This window comes from Medicago sativa, chromosome 7 (assembly GCF_051527215.1).
Source record: "Medicago sativa cultivar Bolivia chromosome 7, Bolivia_mono, whole genome shotgun sequence".
Taxonomy (NCBI): Eukaryota; Viridiplantae; Streptophyta; class Magnoliopsida; order Fabales; family Fabaceae; genus Medicago; species Medicago sativa.
In genome coordinates this window covers 57,117,193-57,139,197 of record NC_140755.1, presented here as the reverse complement: position 1 = coordinate 57,139,197, position 22,005 = coordinate 57,117,193, and the positions used below count along the sequence as shown (strand labels likewise).

Here is a 22,005-nt window from a genome sequence, read left to right as displayed (position 1 = left end):
AGCGCTTTTTCTCTTCAGTAACAAGTTGCCTTCAGGAGCGTCCAAGCTTCAAATTTTTGTTGTTTCCTTTGCTCTTTATTTGCTCATTCAGAACCAATGATGATGTAACTTTATAATTATGGTCCTGTACACTTGAACAAATATTAGCTAGTCCAATTTACAATTTTTAATACCTTGTTATCATCAAAACTCTTTAAGGTTCATTGTTAAACACATTTTGTTCCAACAATGATGTCATCACCATAAGCTAATTGGTTTATTTTTTTAGGGAATAAGTTAAAAGCTATAAGCTCAAACGTTATATGAAATAGCGTCTGAAAAATAGTTTATAAGCTCGTGAAATATGTTATAAGCTCGTGGTGAAAAACTATTATCAAACAGAGTTTTTTTGGTCAAACGAGTTTATAAGCTATCCGCTATAAACTATAAGCTTGTTTGATGGCCTTGCCAAACAGACCCTATAAAGTAATTATCTGATATATATCAAATAAATTATACTCCCTCCGGTCCTATTTATACGAGAAAGTTAAGTCAATAAAAGTTAATGTATCTGGACTTAATTTTGAACCAGATACATTAACTTTTGTTGACCCAACTTTCTCTTATAAATAGGACCGAAGGTAGTATAAATATAGAGAAGTAGTGAATTTAAGATTGAATCCGGAGCTTGTATATCAATGTGTCCATAAAGTTCCAAGTTAATTTTTTTTTGAAACAGTTCCAAGTTAATTTGTAAACTAGGTTTTATCTTTAGAAAATTGTTGTTGACACATCTTGTTAGTCTGAGAAACACATGTAAAATACTGTAATACCCTTCGGCAGTTAAGTACCGAGGAATGTTAAACCGGCTGCTGTTAACTACCGAAGAAAACCTCGGCAGTTAAGTACCGCCGGTTCCCTTTTTCCTCGGCAGTTAACTGCCGATGCGTCCTGAAGCCATAAAATGGCAGAACCAGTTTAGGCAAAAACATGTTACATGTGTTTTTACACATTGTTTCAATGCCAAATCATGAAGTTAATAAGCGAAAATTACCAAAATAATTGTAATTGAAAATATGATAATAAAACGAACAATTGTCATAGAAATATGTCATCCAAATACAAAAAAAGTAACAAATGTCATGAAAACACAACGGAACGAACAAATGTCATGAAAATATACACCAAGTCCTAAAAATCTATCCTAAACAGAAAATACTACTACTCCTGGTCCTGCTGATGCTGCTGCCTCATCCTCGACTTCTGGCCTCGCCTCTTGGTCAAAATCGGCGCGATTAACATGGCTCATGGCCTGAAACAATGTCATAGGTATCAGGCGAGCTTCTCGCCTCGTAGGCAACAACGCCACTAACCATGTCATAGGTAACAGCGTAGGCAACAGCGTAGGCAACAGCGCCACTAACCATGTCATAGGTATCAGGCGAGCTTCTCGCCTCGTAACGCTCCCACTGCTCTGCAATGATCTGTTCTTCATTTGCTGGCCTCGGAAGATCTCCTGGAAGAGGTGGCAAAATCTGAGGGTGAGCCACCTTAGTGTACCATAACACATAGCCCTCCCTCATACGCCATGTCTCCTTTCCTGCCGGCTCACCCTAATCGGGCTCCTTAAGCGTGTGAGTGCGGAAGTCAACGAATGCCTGCACAATCTGAGGCGGTCGCAGCTCTACAACATCCGTCGGATGTCTAGGGACGCTCTGAACGTATCCGTACTGCCGCAAAACCCTCTCAGGCAAGTGACGGTACACCCTACGAACACCACACATAATCCAGCCTGAATACCAGAAAACCTCCTCAAAACCCTGGATCTCTTTGTTCTCCTCGTATGGCCTCCAACATATGTTATCAAACTGCAAATTATCAAGCAATGCTCGATACGTCACCCTCTCTCCATGTCCCTTCTGTAACGTCCACTTCGCCGCAACCAGATAGTTTTCAATATACTTGGGATTTGGATCAACACTGAAAAAGTCAGGAAAATGCGCCAAAAACCATGCCTGCACAAACCAAACAAATCACATTTATAAATTTTTACGCACGAAAAATATAACAAAAAGGTAAAAGTTAAGATTCACATTTATAAGTTTCTTACAGTGAGCAGTGTCACGCTTCCCCCAAGAGCTCTGTCTCTAAGCAAACAGGCTTCAGCTAACTCGCCGTATAAGTATGCCAGTGTCATTGCTCCCCAGGAATAATTTCGCATCCCCGCGTAGCCGTCCTCCATAGTCGTCAGATAGACCAACTCGATGCGTTTGTTGCTTCTATCACCAAACAACAAGCATCCTACAAGATATAGAAGATAAGACTTCATACAAAATGTCTTAACCCTCTCCAGCTCCTCTAGATCCCCTGGATCCTCTAGATCCGCCAATCTGTTAGCCCTATCAAGGTACCTTGTATATAACTCCCTCAACTTCGGATAACTAATGTACCCACCATACTCTTTACTGCAAATTTTCTCTGCCTCCTCCTGCGACACACCTAAGTGCTTCACCAGTAGTGCCACTCCCTCATGTCTCAACATCTTCTTCCCATGGCTCAACATCTGCCCTTCAATCTGGAGATGCGTAAGACGTGCGACATCATCCAAAGTCACAATCATCTCCCCCAAGACCATGTGAAAATGGCTAGTCTCGGGATGCCACCTCTCGCATAAAGTCATCAGCAAAGCATGAGGCACAGTGGCGTAGCCCAGATAAACCAAATCATGTAACCCGCTCTCCCTAAGTGGACGCCAAAACCAATCCTGATTATCGTTTGGACGCCGAAGACTCAAAATCTTAGCCCCATGATTTATCGGTTTTACAACATGCAACTTACGAACCTGAAATAATAATAAAAAAATAAACATATTTTAAACACCTTAAACAATGTCAACATTTAACTAAACAAAATAAAACTTAACACATGAAAAAATAAAAATCACAAATTTAAATTGCCGCACATATTTTTAATTTAAGACATAACACATGTAAAACTTATAAAAACACATAACAAAAATAGTACATTTAAATTGGCACGCACGTGTAATTTCAATTTATATTACGCGCGGCATTTTAAAATTAAATTTATAATTAAACAAAAAACATATATAAAAGTTGATATAATAATTAAACAAAAATACATATAAAAAAATTAAAACATTTAAATTGTGTTGCATATGATAAATTTAAACAATTAAAAATAAAACTTACGTTATCTGAATTATACCAAAGCGGCAATGCCATATGTTTGGCATAAGAGTGCATCAAAGATGTATCTTCTAGTCCTCCAGGAAAGGGAGGTTGATCAGGTAAAACTGCTGGGGCAGCCTTTGCTGCAATGTCATCCTGGTCCATCACATGCACAACATTGTCCAGAATATGCTGGTCGTCGTACCCACCATCATGTGCATCGTGTATCTGCTCCTGATAATTCAGGTACTCGACATGCGTCGGGTCAACCACCTGTGACTCTGCAGCCTGGGTAGCCTGAGAACTACCTTCACCATCCGCCCTCCCTTTACCTCTTCCCCTCTTTGGGGTGTGCCCTCTTTGCCTCTGTTGCCTAGCGCTTTGTGTCATAGCGCGTCTACCACAAATTAGTTTGTATGGATCAATTGGCTGCCCTTAATCCGGATCAGACATATCTACACAAAAATTTTAAAAATTAACATCATTCAACTTATACGTAAATAATTTAACACATTAAACTTAAACATAACCTAAACTACATATAAACATTCAACCACTTTATCAAACATTCACATTCAACCTAAACATTATCAAAACACATTATCATTCACATTCAAACGTAAATAATCAAACGCATTATCAAACACATTCAACCTAAACATAACCTAAACTAAACATAAACATTCACATTCGGTGAAAATCAAAACCACATTCAACATAATTCAATATACACTTTACCAAACTACAATTAACATCATTTCCATAACCTACACTAACTCAATAATCAATAGAATTCTCATTGGGGCATTTTATCAAACATTTTTTGTGCAAAGTATCAAACATACTCAAAATGTGTTCTTTTGCCACCATTCAAAACATATTATACTCTAACATCATTCAAACATCAATTAAAACAACTACATTCATTTATAACCTACATGCAATCAACAAAATTTCAATTCCTACATCAACCCTAACCATATGCAAACTACTTAAATTTTTTAAAACAACCTAACCTAAACAAATTAACATTAAGATTGCAATGGTTAATGGTACTTACTTGTGATAATGTGTGGATGTTTGGCTTGCAATTCGTGAAAATTGGAGAAAATTTGGGTAGTTTTTGAACAAAGAAGGAACTGATGCATTTGCTTATGTTTCTGTATAAACAGGCATCGGCAGTTAACTGCCGAAGTTTTCCTCGGCAGTTAACTGCAACCGGTTATTGAATTCCTCAGCATTTAACTGTCGGGGCAATTTCGTCTTTCACATGTGTTTCGTTTCTCAGCCTTATGATATGTGTGAATATCAATTTTCTTATCTTTATTTCTGTCCAAAAAAAAAAATTCTTATCTTTATTATTTTAACCAAAGTATTTTTTTTTTTTTTTTGAAGGAAACCAAGTATATTTTTATTTTTATCATTTACATTTACATTTACATATGCGACCTATCTCCATTCCTTTCATCTTCCTACGCCGTTTCTCCATCACTCCTCCCTCCTCTGTTGTCCGCCATTGTTCCTTGTCTTTTTCCAGGTTTCTTCATTTCTCTTCAACTGTTTCTTCTTATTCTTCTTGTTTATAAGGATTTCAATGGCTTGTGATTATTTTGTTCACCTTTTGTTGTGTAAAAGAGTTGTTTGATTCATAAATACATAGAAAATTGGTATATTATTACTGATTGTAATTGTACAAATGTATTTGCTGTTTGTTTGATGGGGCATTGCAAAATTGGTTGTTTTTTTATCAATAATTTATTTGATTCCTTCATGCTTCTGGGGATTGAAAAACCCAACACTAATCATTTAGCTTCTTTTGATTTATATATTTGATTCATTTTCATAACTTTTCCTTGGATTGATTATTTTAATTCATATCGAATCCGAGAAATTTTTTATTCCTTCAACTAGCATTGTAATTTTTATTGAGAATTGAGAATCAGTGTTCTTGAATTTTTTCTAATTGATCCTCCAAAAATTTTGGAATGCAGATGGACGACCGAATAAGCGCAATGCCAGACGAAATCCTGAGTCACATACTCTCTTTTCTACCAACCGAAGACGCATTCACAACAACTCTTCTTTCAAAAAGGTGGAACCAAATTTGGCTCTTAGTTCCCAATCTCAACTTCAATGATCAAAGGTTTATCAATAGAGGAAAACCTTATTTTCGCTTTCTGGATATGGTATATTCACTTATTTGTGCAAAAATTAAGCACCGCCAACCCGTCAGAAAATTCTACCTCAAATGTCATGGCGATTCTACCAACGAGCCATTGGAAGACGATGTAGTGCAGTGGTTAATTGTTGCAGAAAACTGTGGAATGGAACACCTTGAATTCCAAGGATCAGATACCCTGAAATTTTACAATTTTATTTTTGGTTTCCGTAACCTTGTTGTTCTCAAGTTGAAAGCCATACGTGTCAATTATTTTTTACCTGTTGACTTCCCTAGTCTTAAAACCCTACATTTGAATGATGTTTTTATTTATGAACACTGGTTTCTTCGAGAACTTGTTAATGCCTGTCCAATTCTTGAAGATTTCCAAGCTAAAAATATATCTGTGGGGTATTGGTCAGAGAAGTATAATGGAAGGTTTAAACGCTTAACCAACTTGGTTAAGGCAGATATTTCTGACTTGAATAGTTGTGATGTTCCTCTTGAAGCCTTTTCTAATGTTCAATTTCTTCGGGTAGAAGAGGTAATTTTTATGTGTTTGATTTGTTGTTTATTTCCTTTGTAGCATCAACACTTAAGATTGAAGCTTGTTCAAAAAAAAAAAAAACACTTTAGATTGAAGACGTGTCGGAGTGAAGATACGACACTTGTAATTACATACACTTCTATTTTCTAAAAAAATTTATGAGTCTACGTGCCGGTGTTGTGTCCTCTGTCAGTGCTTCATAGTTTATTTCCATATTTTTGTTTATAATATGACTCTGAATGTCTAATATATTTTTTTTTTGTACTTGTTATAGATGTATGGCCATGTTCCTGTGTTTCCTAATCTAACTCATGCGGAGCTTGTCTTCCAAAGAAATGTTGATTGGTGTTGGGTATATGGAGTGCTTCAGAAATTCCCCAAACTTCAAATTCTTGTCCTTGAAATGCCTCAACTTTTAACACCAGTTCGATCGCTTATCTCGATTCCAAGTATTGCTGCTGAATGCTTTTCTTCACAGTTCAAAGAGTGCACTATTACAAATTATGGAGGACAGAAATATGAGCTGCAATTTGCACAATACATTATGCTGAATTCAACAAACTTACAGAGGATGACAATATACAGCTCATCTTCCATGAATCATGAAGAGAAGCTTGCAATGCAAATGGAATTGTTGTCCTTCCCAAGGAGCTCTGCCTCGTGCCAGATTTATTTTAAATGATAATGATTTGGCTGCCTGCAAATTGTTCCTAGATGATGAAATTTGTACTTGGTTTCCTGGTATGCATTGTGTACCAATTGAACCATCAATTTTTGGTTTCACTTTTTTTCTTTTCTTTTCTGTTTTCCCTAGATTTCATTCTGGTGAAATTCCCTTTCTGTTAGCATATCACATTGTAAGGAGATTACTCCACTTGACTATATTCATGCTATGGATGGTTTATGATATTTTGCACGTTATTTTGTCTCCCAATTAATGCTCGAAACGAGGTTCCAAACATTAACTTAGCGATTTAGATTTATTTATTTACTTCCTGGTTTTATTAAAGTGGAATGAAATCATTATGGCTCTTGGCATAAAAGAGAAACAGAATGCCATATTTGTACTCATCAGAGAGTACAGAGGATAACCTTGTTTTTCTGTCAAGGGAATGGTAGTTATGCACATTTGACGAAGCTGTCCTCATAGAATAAAGAGACGCAATATATAATAGCAGAGACTAATCTATTCATGCCTATGATGTGATTGTTTGGGTGTGTGTGTGTGTGTCATTGGATAGGTGTTCGTTCAAGAATTGATATTGTGCATTAATGTTGAAAGCCAATCTATGTTATAAGGTGAATTGTTCATCTTGTATTGGCTATGAATCTTTTAATTTTATATTTCTTTTTTCTAAATCCATTTGGATACTCTGTTTCTTTCTTATCTCAGTCTTTCAATCATGTTATTTTTTGCACTTCATGTCAAGCTGATATTTGTTACATTCATTGGTTGTTCTAGTGTATTATTATCAAAGAGTAAAACTGAAGGCAAATGTAAGAGAAGTCAGGGGCAAAATTTCTGAATCTGTTAGTCAGAGTGGTCTCAGGGGAATTTTTGTGGATGTGAAATTGATACTAGATTTAGTAGTAGTTGAATGCGGGATGGATCCCCTGAGTTTCTGTTGCTGCATTTGGGTGGCATTTTGTGGTCTTGCTGAGATTTTCATTTTTCATGATGTCTGAGAATGAAATGGCAAATTATTACTACAGGGAATCATTAATTTTCAGTTTGTTTGTCAATATATATTGAATGTAGAGGTTAAACTGGGTAGGTGGAGAAATTTGTGTGCCTGCTTAAAGCCTAGAATAAGAGGCTAAGAATTGTAGCATGAGCTCTGTTGTTTCATATATATACTTGACTGTTTCCCATCCTTAAATTCTTAGTTTTATTGGTGAGGATGGTATGATAGAGTTTAGACTGCACTTCAGATTCTTCGATTGCTTTCAATATTCGTGTTTGTTTCATGATATGTATGTGTAGCCAACTTTGTTCCAGCAATAGGCCATCAAAGTACAACCTTTGAGGATCAAATTTGTTTCTGCGTCATTGGTACTTATATGATTGATACTAATGGAGCTGCTGCTTACCAGCAAATCAGCACATATCGCTCAAATTGCAATTAACTAAAAAAGTTAACAATGTGAGATAAGATAGATTGATGAGGTAGGATCAAATTGAAGTGAAGTGATGTCGATCCTGTTAAATGGCTAGGATCAAATTGGAGATGCCCGATGGAATGTGGCTTCGGCCTTCTAACTTTCTCTAATTATATGTTATTCTCTATCTTGAAGAAATTGCATTAGAAAATCTTTGCTACTTTGTCTGTGTGTGTGTGTGTGTGTTTTGCAAAGGCAAACCAAGCTTTTATGAAAACATATCAATACAAATATCTAAATCAATCCAACTTCCCCACTCTAAACCGAGGCATCCTTTTTACTGAGATTTTCCAAGAACTGCAATATTATGCAGGTCCCTTTTCATGGGATTTCCAGAATGATGATGGCTCCACATAAAACTCTCTTTATCCAAATTGCTGAATCAACTTCTAGAGTATGATCTCACTCATACACCTATCAGCCACACCAGTACATCTAAAGCAAAAACAGATACATTACAACATTGACTGTAACTACGCCTCCACAACAATCCCGAAAACTGCCAGTGTTGATTTTTGAGACTTGGTCACATTGCCAATAAAGTTGCTTCAATCCACCAGAAATCCGCAACTGTGCAGTAAAATTGAGTAGAAAATAGCAGCACAAACCACAATCGCAAAATGAAAATATAGCCACTTCCAATTCCAACCAATTGCTGGCATTGAAGTCAGAAAACTATTGGTGAGACAACCTATGCACAGGGTATGATAACCATGTTGGGTTTATCTTTTAGCTCCAATGAGTTTGTGGAGAGCTATAAACTGGGTTATAATTTTATTAGTTATAGTAGTCGAGTTGATCTGTTTTGGTGGTAGTTGTAATACTTATGTCCAAACCAAGATGTTTGACAACTGATTTATCGTTAGTTTGAATTGGTTGTATTCTTGATTGTTGCTGCTGTAAAAATGGGAAGTAATTAAGTATAATTTATTGCTTGTGATAAAATTGTTTGATACAGAAACAAACTGATAGGAAGATGGTATTTCTCTGGTTTGCAAAATAACAAAGCTTTTAAATTTATAATATGATGATTGGGTATACATTTCCTTCTAGTTTCTCGCGTCCCGATGTATTATTGATGTGAATGTTGCAAAGCTAAGAATCCAAGCTTAAGACTAAACGTACGTTCAGTACCTGCCAAACGAAGTTCCAAACATTAACTTAGTAATTTAGCTTGATTCACTTCCTGGTTATAAAAAACCGGAATGAAATCATTATGGTTATCGACATAAAAAGGAATATGATGCCGTATTTGTACTCAGCTGAGTACAGAGGGTAACCTTGCTTATTTGTCAAGGAAATGGTCTAGGAAAAGGTAGATTCACACTTGATGAAGATGTCTTCGTAGAATAAAGAGATCAACATCATGAATAACAGCAGCATCGTCCAAGCATTCTGCTGCAGATTCAATGCCATTATTCCGCACTTGCGCTGAAATCATTGTCGTCCAAAGCATAAACATCTCTCTTGGCCTAAATCATAAACACCTTTGACCTTTCTCGTGTCACCCACATTACCTTAAGTTTGAATAGAATTCAGCTAGAGTGGTTTGAACAAACACATGTGAATCAAAACCGTATGAAGTGTTTGGTGGTTTAATGATTTGTGTGAAAGTGGAAGTTGTTGTCAAGTTTAAATGAAGAAGAGAATGCGGTAATGAATTTGTTGATAAGGAAACAATTTTGGTTGAAATTGGTTTTTATCATTGTGGCATAGATCGATTCTAGTGAGTTTTTATTCAAGCATTGTTTTATGCTATGAAGCACACACGCCTCTAGGAGTAAGCGTGTCGCGGTGTCCGACACACGTCAGTGTTTGATACTCATATGATACTTGTTCGACACGTGTCAGAAACCTCATATAAATGTTTAATTATTTTATTTTATTTGCTTCAACACTTCTTAGATTGGTGTCCCATACTCACATGACGCCTCTAGGACAAGTGTTCCAAAAATGTCTATTTTTCCATTGTTTAGAGATTTGGGGGTGGGGGGTGTGCCAAAGAAATAAAGTTTTATATAACAGTTTCAACTTTTTTTTTTATAGTAGATGAACAAATAAACAGTTAAATATTTTTGTATCTTATTTTAGATGTTTTTTTTCTTTTTAAAAAAAAAAAGCAGATAAATTGCTCACTTTAAATCCATATGAATATATTTTGATCCTTTTTAATAAATAAATGTATATGTAAAAATTAACAGTGTTTGTTCATGTCATGTAAGATGTTTGTGTCAAAGTCTTGTGCACCATAGGTTTGATGTGGCGAAGGATTGTGTCTTTGAAATTGGAGTTTTTTTTTTTGTCAGGTAGCCTAGTGGCTAAAATTCTCATTTTTCAAGGAGAATAAGTGGGGTGTTCGGGGTTCGAACCCCGGCCCCTATATATAACAATGCATGTCCCTGCCAACTGAGATATGCTCACGGTGACTTGAAACTGGAGTTGGACCGTGTGTTTTGGAATTGAAAACATTTTGGTTACAAACAGTCAAGCAATTAATTGCTTCACACAAATCATTAAACCGAACTTTGGAAGCATTCATCACGTGTATCCGGCGGGGTTATCTCAGCAATGGCTACGTGCGATGGGACCCTTCACCTATAGGGACCAAAAATTGTGTGCAATTGTAAATACAAAAATGTGTCGCTTTTTTTCTTTTTTTTGCAGAGTGAAACAATCTCTAAAAAAAAAAGGAGTGAACAAAACTAATTTTAAATTTAATGTTTGTATTATATATTTTAATAATTTGTTTTTTTTTTGAAGGATTTTAATACTAGTAATTTGTTTGTATCACTATTTTCTGACTTGACAAATTCATATATGATTTTATTTAAATACTCCCTCCGGTCACTATTATAAGTAAACGTTAATTTTTTAGATTCATTCAATAAATGATGTATGTGGTCTATATATAGACTACATACATCATTTATTGAATGAACCTAAAAAGTGAATTTTTGCTTATAATAGTGACCGGAGGGAGTAATAATTATATATATATATATATATATATATATATATATATTACCCTTTAAATAACGCAGTTATATATAATTTTTAGGTTTTAAACCCATAAATTGAAAATAAAAAACAATTTGTTATTAAAAAAAATATTAGTGTGCATAGACCATAAACCCATAAACAAGAAGGGTTCATAAAGCCAACAGAAATCCAATCCATTTTCTTTACCTTACTCCCAGTCTAGGCAGGCTCCAACCGAATCCGTTGTGATATCTAATCATCCACTCACTCCCTTTGTTTCTTCCCCGACTAGCATAAAAACATAATGGAATTTTTTCAAACTTCGAGAAAAGAGAACATTGATTTTATTTTTGGGTCGGGGGCACTGGTTAAGGAAGCAAATATAGTAATATTTACCTTGAAAGCTGTGTTATCAATGCATTAAAAGATTAAAACGTATCTTTTTTGACTTTCATTTTCTTCTTTTAGCTTTCTTAACCAGTGTGCCCCGGGGCACTCGTTAACATTTTTCTTTATTTTTTGAAGAAAAAAAAATCAATTTCTTTTTCATCCACTCAATCTAGTAGAGTCCACCAACAATATGACTCGATTATATGCCACAATCTCTCTTTTCTTCAAACCAAATGTTGCGAGAAACATTCAGGTGGAAACACCTCTGTTCCCACTTTGTGCTTCAACACTCTAGTAATGGATCACCAATTTTCAATTTAAGGACTTCATACACTTTGTTCTCCTTTTGCGAGATGCCACATTTCCCATTAAGACTTTCCACTTTGAGGTTACATACGATTATCTGCTCCAGTACCCCATTGACAATATCACCAAATTGGTCAACTTTGTGGTTCAACGCAAAGTTGAATACCTTTGTGTCGCTTGATCCGATGAATATCTGACTTGTAACAAGTGAAACAACTTTTTCCTAACTAACTTGATCAAGCTAATATTGAGTGAACTCATTTTTATTTTCGGTTCAAAGCAGTTCACAATGTACCTTCTCTACGCTTTAAAATTCATCAGGTTTGTTTATTGTACTTACTAATGATGAAATGGAAAAGATAAGATGTGACGGGTTTTTCCCTAAAATAAAAAGATGTAACAAGTTTTATTTTGTAAATTTTGTGTGTGAGAGAGAATTTTACCTGATGTCTAACAAGTTTTATGTTTAACATAATGATTTGATTCATTCTTTTTGCAATTTGACCCCCAACTAGAGCTTATTTCTATCGATTATAGTTGGCAATTTTAATAGAAGTTATCCACCACTGCCCTACGCTTCAGAAGCTTGATCTTGATCATGTTTATTAGGATTACATGTGACTTAACTTTTCATAGCACATTCTTGGATTTTGGGTTAGGGCATAACTTAACACACAATTATTTTTATGTGCATTTTAAATAGGTCGACTTAGATAAGAAATTATGGACTAAAATATATGATAAAGAAAATTGAATTTTCCTCAATGTTTATGATTACAAATTAGAAGGAGGTGCGATATTTTCAACTTCTTAAGCCTACTAGGAGAGATTCTAATAACAATATTTAGAAGAATCCAAGAATAATACGAATAATACATGCCAAAGGCCTCCTAGTATGTAAAGTTACAATTTTTCGAACATTTAAAACAAGACTAATTATCGGTTACTATATTCTGCCCATAGACCTTCTTCCATGCAACTGCTGGAATTGGTCGTGATTGATGTATGCTACTTCTTGTTTTTTCTTTCTAAGTTCATTTCCATGATTATCCATTTTATGAGTAATTGTATATTAAGTTTGATTTGATGCTTAACTACTATGTAGGAGAGTGAAAATTGTAAATTAGTGCTTAAATTTGACCATGTACCTTCTTGATGCTGATGTGACAATGAAAACATTAAGACCCCGTTTGTTTTGGATTTTTTTTAAATCACTTTTTTCTTTTTAAGTGTTTGTTTAGAATTTTTAGAAAAATCATTTTATAAAAAAAAATATATTTTGATCCTAAATTGAAAAGCTATTAGGATTAACTTTTCTCAAAATCTATTTTTTTTCAACAACAACGAGGTAACATATGTACATGCTCAAACTCAATATTTTTTTTTACAATGGATTTTTATGGGTAATAGTCAAATAAAAAAAACTTCAGATTTTTTTTTTAAATCTCTAAAAATTAATCTCTAGATTCTTTTAACACAAAATCGTAAGGTTTCATTTGAAAATGTGACTGTAAAAATATGTGAAACTATTTGATTAGTCAATATTGTAAATTGAATTGAAGCACAAAATATGCTCATATATTTTACTTTTTAATATTGTCCATTTCAAACACCTAATTAACAAGAGCAATGCTATATCTATACTATATATAAAGAAAACTATCTCTTTTCAGCACTTTTGGGTTAGATTTTTCTTTCCAAAAATACCCTCAATTTTTCATACAAATAACATGTAACAAATAGATCTATACTATATATAAAGAAAACTACCTCTTTCAACACTTTTGGGTTGGATTTTTCTTTCCAAAAATACCCTCCATTTTTCATACAAATAACATGTAACAAATAGATAATAATAAATTCAAATATTAAAACAAATGTAACAAACACTATATGAATACTTATTTTTTTTTCTTTATCATTTAAAAAGTGTAACAAACTAGATGAGTGTATATCACTCTCAATCTCAAATCACCAAAATTAGATGAGTGTATTTATACTTACTTTTTCATCATTCCAACTATACCCTTAAATAACTTTTTCTATAATAAAATTGTTGTTGGTGTCATTAAAAAAGAATTTAGGTTATATTTTTATGTTATATTGTATTATTGTCGGTGTCTTTGAAATAAATAATCATGGTTAGTTTGATTTTTTATAACTTGAAAGCAACAAACATTTATATTTTTTTAGTTTTAATCAAAATAAAAATTTCATAAAAAAAAAACCGTTCATAATTTTCAAACGTTAGCGCAATAAAAAAGAGCGGAAAGACGGGCACGTGAGTGCTCGTCTTTTCGCTAGTCTCTAGAAAAATAAATTCTTCAAAAATAAAGAGCAGCCAATTACAATGCATTATTTGCCACAATTCAATGAGGTGTGGCTGAAAAATAGGAAGTGAACAAATAAATCATGCAATTAAAACTTTTCAGTTGTGTCTTGAAAAATTCTTGATGCTATTTTTCTAGAGAAATAGCATTTTCCAATTAACAAATTCACCCAATAACCTCGTTTAGCAACCCATTACATAAAGCGCACAAATTTTTTGTTCAATAATACACACATATATAGTATTAATATTTAGATGTGAAATAACTGTTTACGATATTATAATGTTAAATGTTAGAGGGTTACAATTTTTTATACGTTCACAAACAAGAAAAAAAAGAAGAAAAATTAAAAGAATATAAAAGATGAAGCAAATGAAAGAATAAATAATTGACTTTGTTTAGATTATCCGTCTAATTTGTAAATGGTAAATGATGTAATTTATAATTTTTTCATAAAATAATAGAACATTATTAAATCTTATGCGATTATTTATAAAAAAAAATTGATTCAATCATTAGACATAAAATAGAAAGATAATACATAGTTGTAATAAGGATTAAAATCGAGAATTTCTTTGTATTTCTAACATATATAATATTTATTCTCATATGACATGCATGACTCAAATAGACTTATTTAATAATGAATAATGATAATAATATATACTTTTTGAAAGATATATTAGTAGTTCATGCATGTAGTTGGTGTTGTTAAATGTGATAAATGAAATACATGACTCCCAATATAATGCGTAATACATGATGAATGTGACAAATATGTATTCTTTGTGATATATACTGGTGATTCGAGCATGAAGTTGGTGATTGAAATACATTACTCCAACATGTTTAATTCACGAGCATCAAATAAAATCAATTGTGCGTGAATTATCTAATATATTCAATTTTTTAAAAAAAATTAAAGTTAAAAATATATTGATTTTTTTATTTTAATTATCAAATCATGCATTTACCAAAGACAATTTTTTTTCTCTCCCTCTCTAATAATTTGTCCCCTGTATGCACCGATCCATGTCTCCCTCTACCCCTAAAGTCTAACCACCCTTTTTAAAGATGAAGCTACTTAGAGAGCATCTCCAATGGAGGTCCTTACTTAACAAGGATCACTCCCTGTTAAAGACCCCCTATTGGAGGAAGAAAAAATAAGTCCATATTAAGCAACAGGCAACTATAAAAGGACTTTATCTCTTTTGGGCAACTAACGGGTCTCACGTTTAAAAGAAGTAATAAAATATGCACTACTTGGTCCCACTTGAAAAAGAAGTAATAAATTATTTTTGTTTAATGATGTAAAGATAGTGCGACCTATTTAAGTACTTTTTATTGGAGTCCTTGTTAGTGTATTGTCATTGGAGTCATTTAGTCCTTAATATGTATTTTTATTAAAAAAAATTATAAATAAATGATGTGTACACGTGTGTCCATTTAAGGAGTCCCTATTGGAGCATCCACAATGGTAGTCCACTAATACGGACTCCTTAAATGGACCCACATGTACACATCATTTATTTATAATTTTTTTAATAAAAATACATATTAAAGACTCAATGACTTCAATGACAATACATTAATAAGAGCATCCACAATGGAGACTCCCATCTTTGAGGTATTAAATGGGTCCCACATTGACACATCATTTTTTAATAATTTTTTAATAATAGTACCTAATAGGTACTCAACCACTCCAACGGAGATCCTCTAACAAAAGGTCTAATTGGGTCCCACAAATATTATTTATTTAATACACTATCTATTTTAATACACTTTTTAATTATTATTTTAATAAAAAGGTGATGTGGGCCCATTTAAGAATGAGGTCTTAATTTAGACCTTGCATCTTTTAAGACCCTCACTTTTTTTTTTCTGCAATGGGGGTACCTATTAGGTACCAGGTCTTAAATGGTGAAGACCTCACCATTGTAGATGCTCTAATGACTCCAATAAAAAGTACTTAAATAGGTCCCACTAACTTTATATCATTATACAAGAAATAATTTATTACTTCTTTTACAAGTGAGACCAACCAGTACATATTTTATTACTTTCTTTACATGTCGGACCGTTAGTTGCCCATGAGAGAGATGATCCTTATATAGTTGCATGTTGCTTAACAGAGACTCATTTTTTCTTTCTCCAATATGTGTGTGTGTGTGAGAGAGAGAGAGAGAGAGAGAGAGAGAGAGAGAGAGAACTCCGTAACTAAATTGACATTCATTAATAATCGTAACGTTACCCTATAATGTCTATCGATGATATGTTTTAGGCTTAAATATGCGATTCATCCTAACTAAATTTCTAGGGTTTGAAAAGGGTTTGGAGGGCACTTTCGTCATTTTCCCTTGGTCTCAGATGAAGAGGGGCAATTTTGTCCATTCCCGTGCCCATTTGCTGAGTCATACAAGTGAAAAACGGTTTAACAGTGCCACGTCAGTAATCACATGACATGGCAGTCATTAACTGGGTCAAGGGATGAAATTTTAACTGATTAAACTTTGCAATGGCAAAAAACAAGGATTAACGAATACAGGGACGAAATTTTAAGCGACCCCTATTTGTAAGGATGAATCACATATTTAAGCCTATGTTTTATTAAAACTTCACTTAAAAAACACAATAGTGCGGTGGTTTGTCTCACCATCACCCTCTTGTGAATTAGCTTTATTAATAAATAAATTCTGATTTAAAAGCCTTTATTAATATTTTATGCTCTATTACTTAATAAATTGAGTTCAACATGGAGAGTTAAAAGTTGTTTACTAGAGTATAGATTCCATAGCTTTATTTTTGGAGTTGTAGTATGACTCAAAATTTGATGGATGGAGAATATTGTTGCTAAAAATATAAAAGATTTGTTTCAAATATATTTTATGCTGAAAATATATTTATGGACAATAAATATATTTTTGTACTGTATGAAGGATGATTTGATGCAAATTTATTCTGAAAGGGAATATTATATTTTTGATGCAAATCTTCTTTCACTGAAGGAGAAAAAAAAAGAAACGTATCTTCAGTGTGATATTCGTTCCAAATTTATGAGTTATATTTTTCTATAAATATAGACATTGTATCAGTGTAACCTTGAGATAGAGGGGGCTGAAACAAGGGTTTAGAAAGGCAACAACAAAACTAGGGTTTGTATAAAGTTTGTCTCTTGGCAACAAACACTAGGGTTTGAGGGTTGATTCACCTTGGGAAACACTATTAGGATTGAGTCTCTTGGTTACGGGAAGAGATTGAGACTTTGGGTAGAATTAGGCGGGAGACTTATTCTTGTAACCAATTGATATCTCTATTATAAAGTTACTCATCATTATAGTGAAACAGAGGGCTGCTCTCTCCCCCAGACTAGGTAAATTTGGACCGAACTGAGTAAACAGATTCTTTTGTGTTCTCTCTTCTTTTCTCTCGCTGTTTTCTACTTTTGGTTGTGATTATAACTTCCATACACTTTGTTTTGGTTGCTTGATTATCACTTGCTCCACACATCAAATATATTATTGGTGTGATTTTTCATCGAATTCACAACATAGGCATTATTTGAATGTCTAGGACACATTTCTTTTAATGATTATATCTCACCATTCATCCAACTATAAGCAATCCACAATAGGGGTATACTCACTGTTTGGATAATGAGTGCGGTATGTTGACTTCATACTTGAAGTATTATCTTATTTTGTCTAGAAAAGTTGACTTTCATTATACCGAAGAGTTTCGATTTAAATCTATAAGTGGACATGGACGTGATTAAAAAGGTATGCTTATTATAGGCTCATATGATACTTTGTTTAATAATGATGTATGAATATTGTTCTCTTTGAGTAGAAACCATTAGTCAACAAAATTCTTTCAAGGTCCCCTTGATTGAAGTCTTGCAATGCATGAATGAAGTAATGCTTGGGGTGGTGAAGTAATATATGAGTGCATACTACTTCATATAATACTTTGTTGAGAAATGCTAGCGACACACATTTTTCAACACACTCTTTTTGATTGGTTAAGATTCACATAGGACCACTAAATTTATATGGGACCCACATGATTTGGTGGGACCCATGTAAATTTCAATCAATTAAAGGAAGTGTGTTTAAAGGTGTGTGTTAAAATATGTGTTGTTAGTATTCATCTACTTTGTTTTTTTGGTGGTGTCCGAGGTTTGAACCCCAAACCTTGCATATTTTATGTATTGTCCCTACCAACTGAGCTAAGCTCACGAGGACCCATCTACTTTGTTTAACAATGGCTTATGTATTTTTTGAAACGGAATAATGGCTTATGTCTATGACTCTGTTTGGTAAAAATAGCGGATAGCTGATAAGTTAGCGGATAGCTTATAGCTGATAGCTGATGGCTGATAGCTTATAACTGATAGCTTATAGCTGATGACTGATGACTGATAGCTGATAAGCTAATTGAAGTGTTTGGTAAAAATTACGGTTCAACTAGCTGATAAATGTAAAATGACATAAAAGGGTATTCTTAATACAAGATAAAATTTATATCAAATCATATTTAAATGTTTAAAATTTCGTTGTACTTGCAAAAAGTACGGTAAGGATTCTAGGGTTAGGAATCGTATATTAGGGTTTAGGCTGAGGATTAGATCCCTTGAGAATGCTCTCAAGAGTGGTATTTATAGCCTGCTATGGGCTTGGGTTTCGGTCGCTTGGTTTCCAAGCAACAGGGGTATTTGTGTATTTTGGGGCTTTTTAGGCGGTTTCTAGAGGTTTCTAGAAGTTTAGTAAGGCGGCGCCCTTAAGGGAGCGCGCCAGGGCTCAGGAACCCCTCTGGAGGGCGCCAAGACCTTTCTGGAGGGGCCTTTCTGGAGGGCTTTTATGCCTTTAGGAATATTGTGACGGTTCATTCGTAATTTAAATTAAGTTTTTTAAAAAGTCTTTTAATTTTTTTGAAAGGAAGTAATTTAAATTTATCAATTTACTACATCTATATTATAAATTAAATTTTATTCACTAAAATTTTATTTTAAATTTATGTTCATTTAAATATTTGTACTTTATTAATCAATTAAATGTTTATATTTTATATTTATTATTATTATATGTATTATTTATAATTTACTGAATGCTAAATAGGCCTAGCAGTTTTTTTTTGGTTATATTTTCATTAAAAAAACACAACTTTTTTTTGGGTATATTTTCATTAAAAAAACACAACGGAAGTTATATATGAAAAAAAAAAAAAAACACGGTAAGGCAATTAGATAGCAGTGAACAATCTATATATATAAAAAAGGGAAAGGCTAACAAGTGTCCTAAGGGCACTTGATAAGAAGTTTAAAATGGAAATTTTATCTTGGAATTTGTGCATTCAACACATTGAAAAATCAAAAAGCAACTTTTCCTACATGAAAGTTATCAATTGTTTCCATTTTTTGAATCCTTAATAAGTGCCCTAAGAGCACTTGTTAACAAGACCCTATAAAAAAAATCATTTACGAGGCATATTTTTTGAAGGAAATTTACGAGACATATTTATTACTACCTCCGTTCCTTTTTAATTGTCACATTTTGACATTTTACACAAACCAAGACAATCAATAAATGTTGCTATTTTGATACAATAATTTCTATTTTTACTATAATAACCTTATTTATTTAATATCTCATTACATATATTTCTCTCTCCACAATAATAAATAAGGGTAATATTAGTTAAATAACATTTAATGTTGCATTGAACTATGTAAAGTGACATTTAAATAGGAACAAAAAAATTCTCCAAAAGTGACACTTAAAAAGGAACGGAGGGAGTACTTAATTATGTGCTAGTTTAAATTATAATATATAATAAGGGGTAAAGATGAATTTTAGATAAAATAACAAGGGTACAAATGGAAGAAAAACTAATAAGCTATAAGTTATAAGTGTTGGAATATTTTATTATTTATTATATTCCAATAATATTATGTGGGCAAATATCGTAACAATAATTATATTAGCTATTTATCATTTGTGGGCCTTAGTTGATTAGTGATCAAATTAAGTAATAAGGCTATTAGATTTCTAATTGGATAATTAAATAAATATTTAATTAGTTGATATGGACTCAATGAGTGGATGTCTGGATGACCCATTAACGGAATAATGGGAAACCCTAATGGCCATCCAATATAAAAGAGGCTATGGTCCCTAATATACCGTATACGGCAAACTCTCTCTTCTCCCCATCTGAAGAGAACTAGAGGCATAAAGGTACCGGTTGAGGAAGAACCAAATCAGCTGCCGCTGACCCTTGCTGTGTGTTTCAGATTATCACCTCCTCTCTCGGTTTACGGTTGATGTTGAAAGAGGGTTGCTATGAAAGCTTTATCCAGGTATTCCTAATACCCTAATTCTTAATATCCTTGATAAATCAAACATGTCGTAGATCCTTTCATATTCATGTTCAGTGTTTTGTTTGCTTCCGCTATTGATTCATAATCGTTGAACATGTTTTATGAAATCTGTTTTTATCAAGACCTAAATTTCCAACAAGTGGTATCAGAGCCGCTTCATGTTTGATTTATTGGGATTTTTGTGAACCCGGTTTTTTGATTTTGGCGTTTTTTGTTTTCTCAAATTCGTATGAACCCTAAATTGTATAATTTGGGTTTGTTAAATTTCTTTTAAATTTATTCGCTGCTCATACGATGATATCGTGCAATCTATTGCACGTGTGGATTCAATGTTTTCATTCATTATGCATAAACTTCAAAATTTGTGCCCTTCTGTAATCGTGTGATGTGTATACATGATATGATACGGTTTTAAATTTTTGGTTGCCATATCTACTATACTGTGATATCTTTAAGCTTCGTTCAGTATCTCACGGCTTGTTGAGTAGATTTTTTTTTTTTTTTTTTTTTTTTTTTTTTTTTTATGTATTTGAGAAAATGTTTGTGCCTATTTTGTTTTATGTGCACAAAAGTTTCAATTTTTGATAAATTATGTTTTTTGGTTCAATCCAAATTGAGAAAATTATTTGTTTCGTGTCGTATTTGGTTTCTTCGGCACGTATTTGTCTTCATTCAGTATCAATTAATTTGGTTTATTATGATATTTGGCACTGATGGTACTCAACAAAATTTTTTTTTTTATTGCTTTTGGGTATTTTACACATACAATTGGATTTGTTTCAATTTTTCGTCCTTCCAAACATTTATAGATTGCTTGGAGTAAGGCTCTATGAATTGTTTGATTATATGTGATTCCAATTTAATTTCAAATTAAAATTCTTTTGTGTTTTATATCAAAAGAATACTTTGGTTTTGGAAATTCGTGATCAGATTCAATTTGGCATTCTTGAGATTGAATTCATTTAATTTAGCTATTCAAGTTTTTTTTTTTATTTTGGTTTATGAAACTGTTGTACTTTGTGAATTTGGTTTTCCAAAAGCCTTTAAAAGCAGGATTGCCGTTATGCAACCAGTATATTGCTTTTGGTTGAAAAAATTCTCGTTGGTGCTAAAATTTATCTCAAGTACTTATAATATTTGGCTACTTGTTTTCATATCATTTTTGGACGATATTTTTTCTTGATCTGAATGTATACAAAGTTTACCATATTTGTATATCTTGCCATTGTTTTAGCAAATAAAGTTTTGACTTTCATTTGTCCTGATTCATTTAGATATCTTTAGAAATTAAATTTGATTCACATAGATTGTGTACTTAAAGTTTATTTTGAGAAGTAGGCAAATAAAAAAAAAAGATTAAAATATATTTGTGATATATTTGTTGCTTTTTTTTTTTAGTAATGAATCTCAAAATATTATGAACAAATTTTAAGTACAGAAGGTAAGAATTTGATTCTTTAAAGTTTTGGAAATAATAATTCTGGTTTTGTTTGTTTATTTATAGACATTTAAAGGTTTGTTTCCTTTATTTAGGAAAACATTTATGCTAGAGTTATGTTTTATTTTGTTTAAAGAATCATTCAGTT

At 32.9% G+C, this 22,005-nt stretch overlaps 3 protein-coding genes across 4 annotated transcripts; 1 reads left to right on the top strand and 2 right to left on the bottom strand.

Annotated features, from left to right (window-relative positions):
• Window positions 1-1,592: 1,592 nt before the first annotated feature.
• Window positions 1,593-2,176, bottom strand: LOC146907019 (protein MAINTENANCE OF MERISTEMS-like). Its single transcript, XM_085729017.1, has 2 exons — window positions 2,090-2,176; window positions 1,593-1,994 (listed from the first exon to the last, which is right to left on the bottom strand). Exons 1-2 carry the CDS (start codon window positions 2,174-2,176, stop codon window positions 1,593-1,595), a joined length of 489 nt encoding a protein of 162 aa, XP_085585143.1.
• Window positions 2,177-2,226: 50 nt separating this feature from the next.
• On the bottom strand, window positions 2,227-4,659 carry LOC146907018 (uncharacterized). Its single transcript, XM_085729016.1, has 4 exons — window positions 4,611-4,659; window positions 3,192-3,604; window positions 2,324-2,821; window positions 2,227-2,280 (listed from the first exon to the last, which is right to left on the bottom strand). The coding sequence occupies exons 1-4, from the start codon at window positions 4,657-4,659 to the stop codon at window positions 2,227-2,229; spliced, it is 1,014 nt and encodes a 337-aa protein (XP_085585142.1).
• On the top strand, window positions 4,608-6,793 carry LOC146907017 (FBD-associated F-box protein At4g10400-like). 2 transcript variants are annotated; one of them, XM_085726591.1, is made up of 3 exons: window positions 4,608-4,707; window positions 5,162-5,872; window positions 6,150-6,793. In XM_085726591.1, the coding sequence occupies exons 2-3, from the start codon at window positions 5,162-5,164 to the stop codon at window positions 6,555-6,557; spliced, it is 1,119 nt and encodes a 372-aa protein (XP_085582717.1). In that variant the 5' UTR covers window positions 4,608-4,707; the 3' UTR covers window positions 6,558-6,793. The 2 variants fall into 2 exon arrangements, with proteins under 2 accessions (XP_085582717.1, XP_085582716.1); XM_085726590.1 differs by lacking the exon at window positions 4,608-4,707 and having other exon boundaries at window positions 5,156-5,872.
• The last annotated feature ends 15,212 nt before the right edge of the window (window positions 6,794-22,005 follow it).

Bases quoted from the DNA above. Each gene is read 5' to 3' on its own strand.
- LOC146907019 (XM_085729017.1), bottom strand. From the start codon at position 2,176: ATGACACTGGCATACTTATACGGCGAGTTAGCTGAAGCCTGTTTGCTT. The intron at 1,995-2,089 runs GTAAGAAACTTA...TGGTTTGTGCAG, and splicing joins GAAGCGTGACACTGCTCACT to GCATGGTTTTTGGCGCATTT.
- LOC146907018 (XM_085729016.1), bottom strand. From the start codon at position 4,659: ATGGAGAAACGGCGTAGGAAGATGAAAGGAATGGAGATAGGTCGCATA. The intron at 3,605-4,610 runs GTAAATGTAAAT...ATCCGGATTAAG, and splicing joins AATGGAGATAGGTCGCATAT to GGCAGCCAATTGATCCATAC. The intron at 2,281-2,323 runs GTTAAGACATTT...TATATCTTGTAG, and splicing joins ATCTAGAGGAGCTGGAGAGG to GATGCTTGTTGTTTGGTGAT.
- LOC146907017 (XM_085726590.1), top strand. From the start codon at position 5,156: ATGCAGATGGACGACCGAATAAGCGCAATGCCAGACGAAATCCTGAGT. The intron at 5,873-6,149 runs GTAATTTTTATG...TACTTGTTATAG, and splicing joins AATTTCTTCGGGTAGAAGAG to ATGTATGGCCATGTTCCTGT.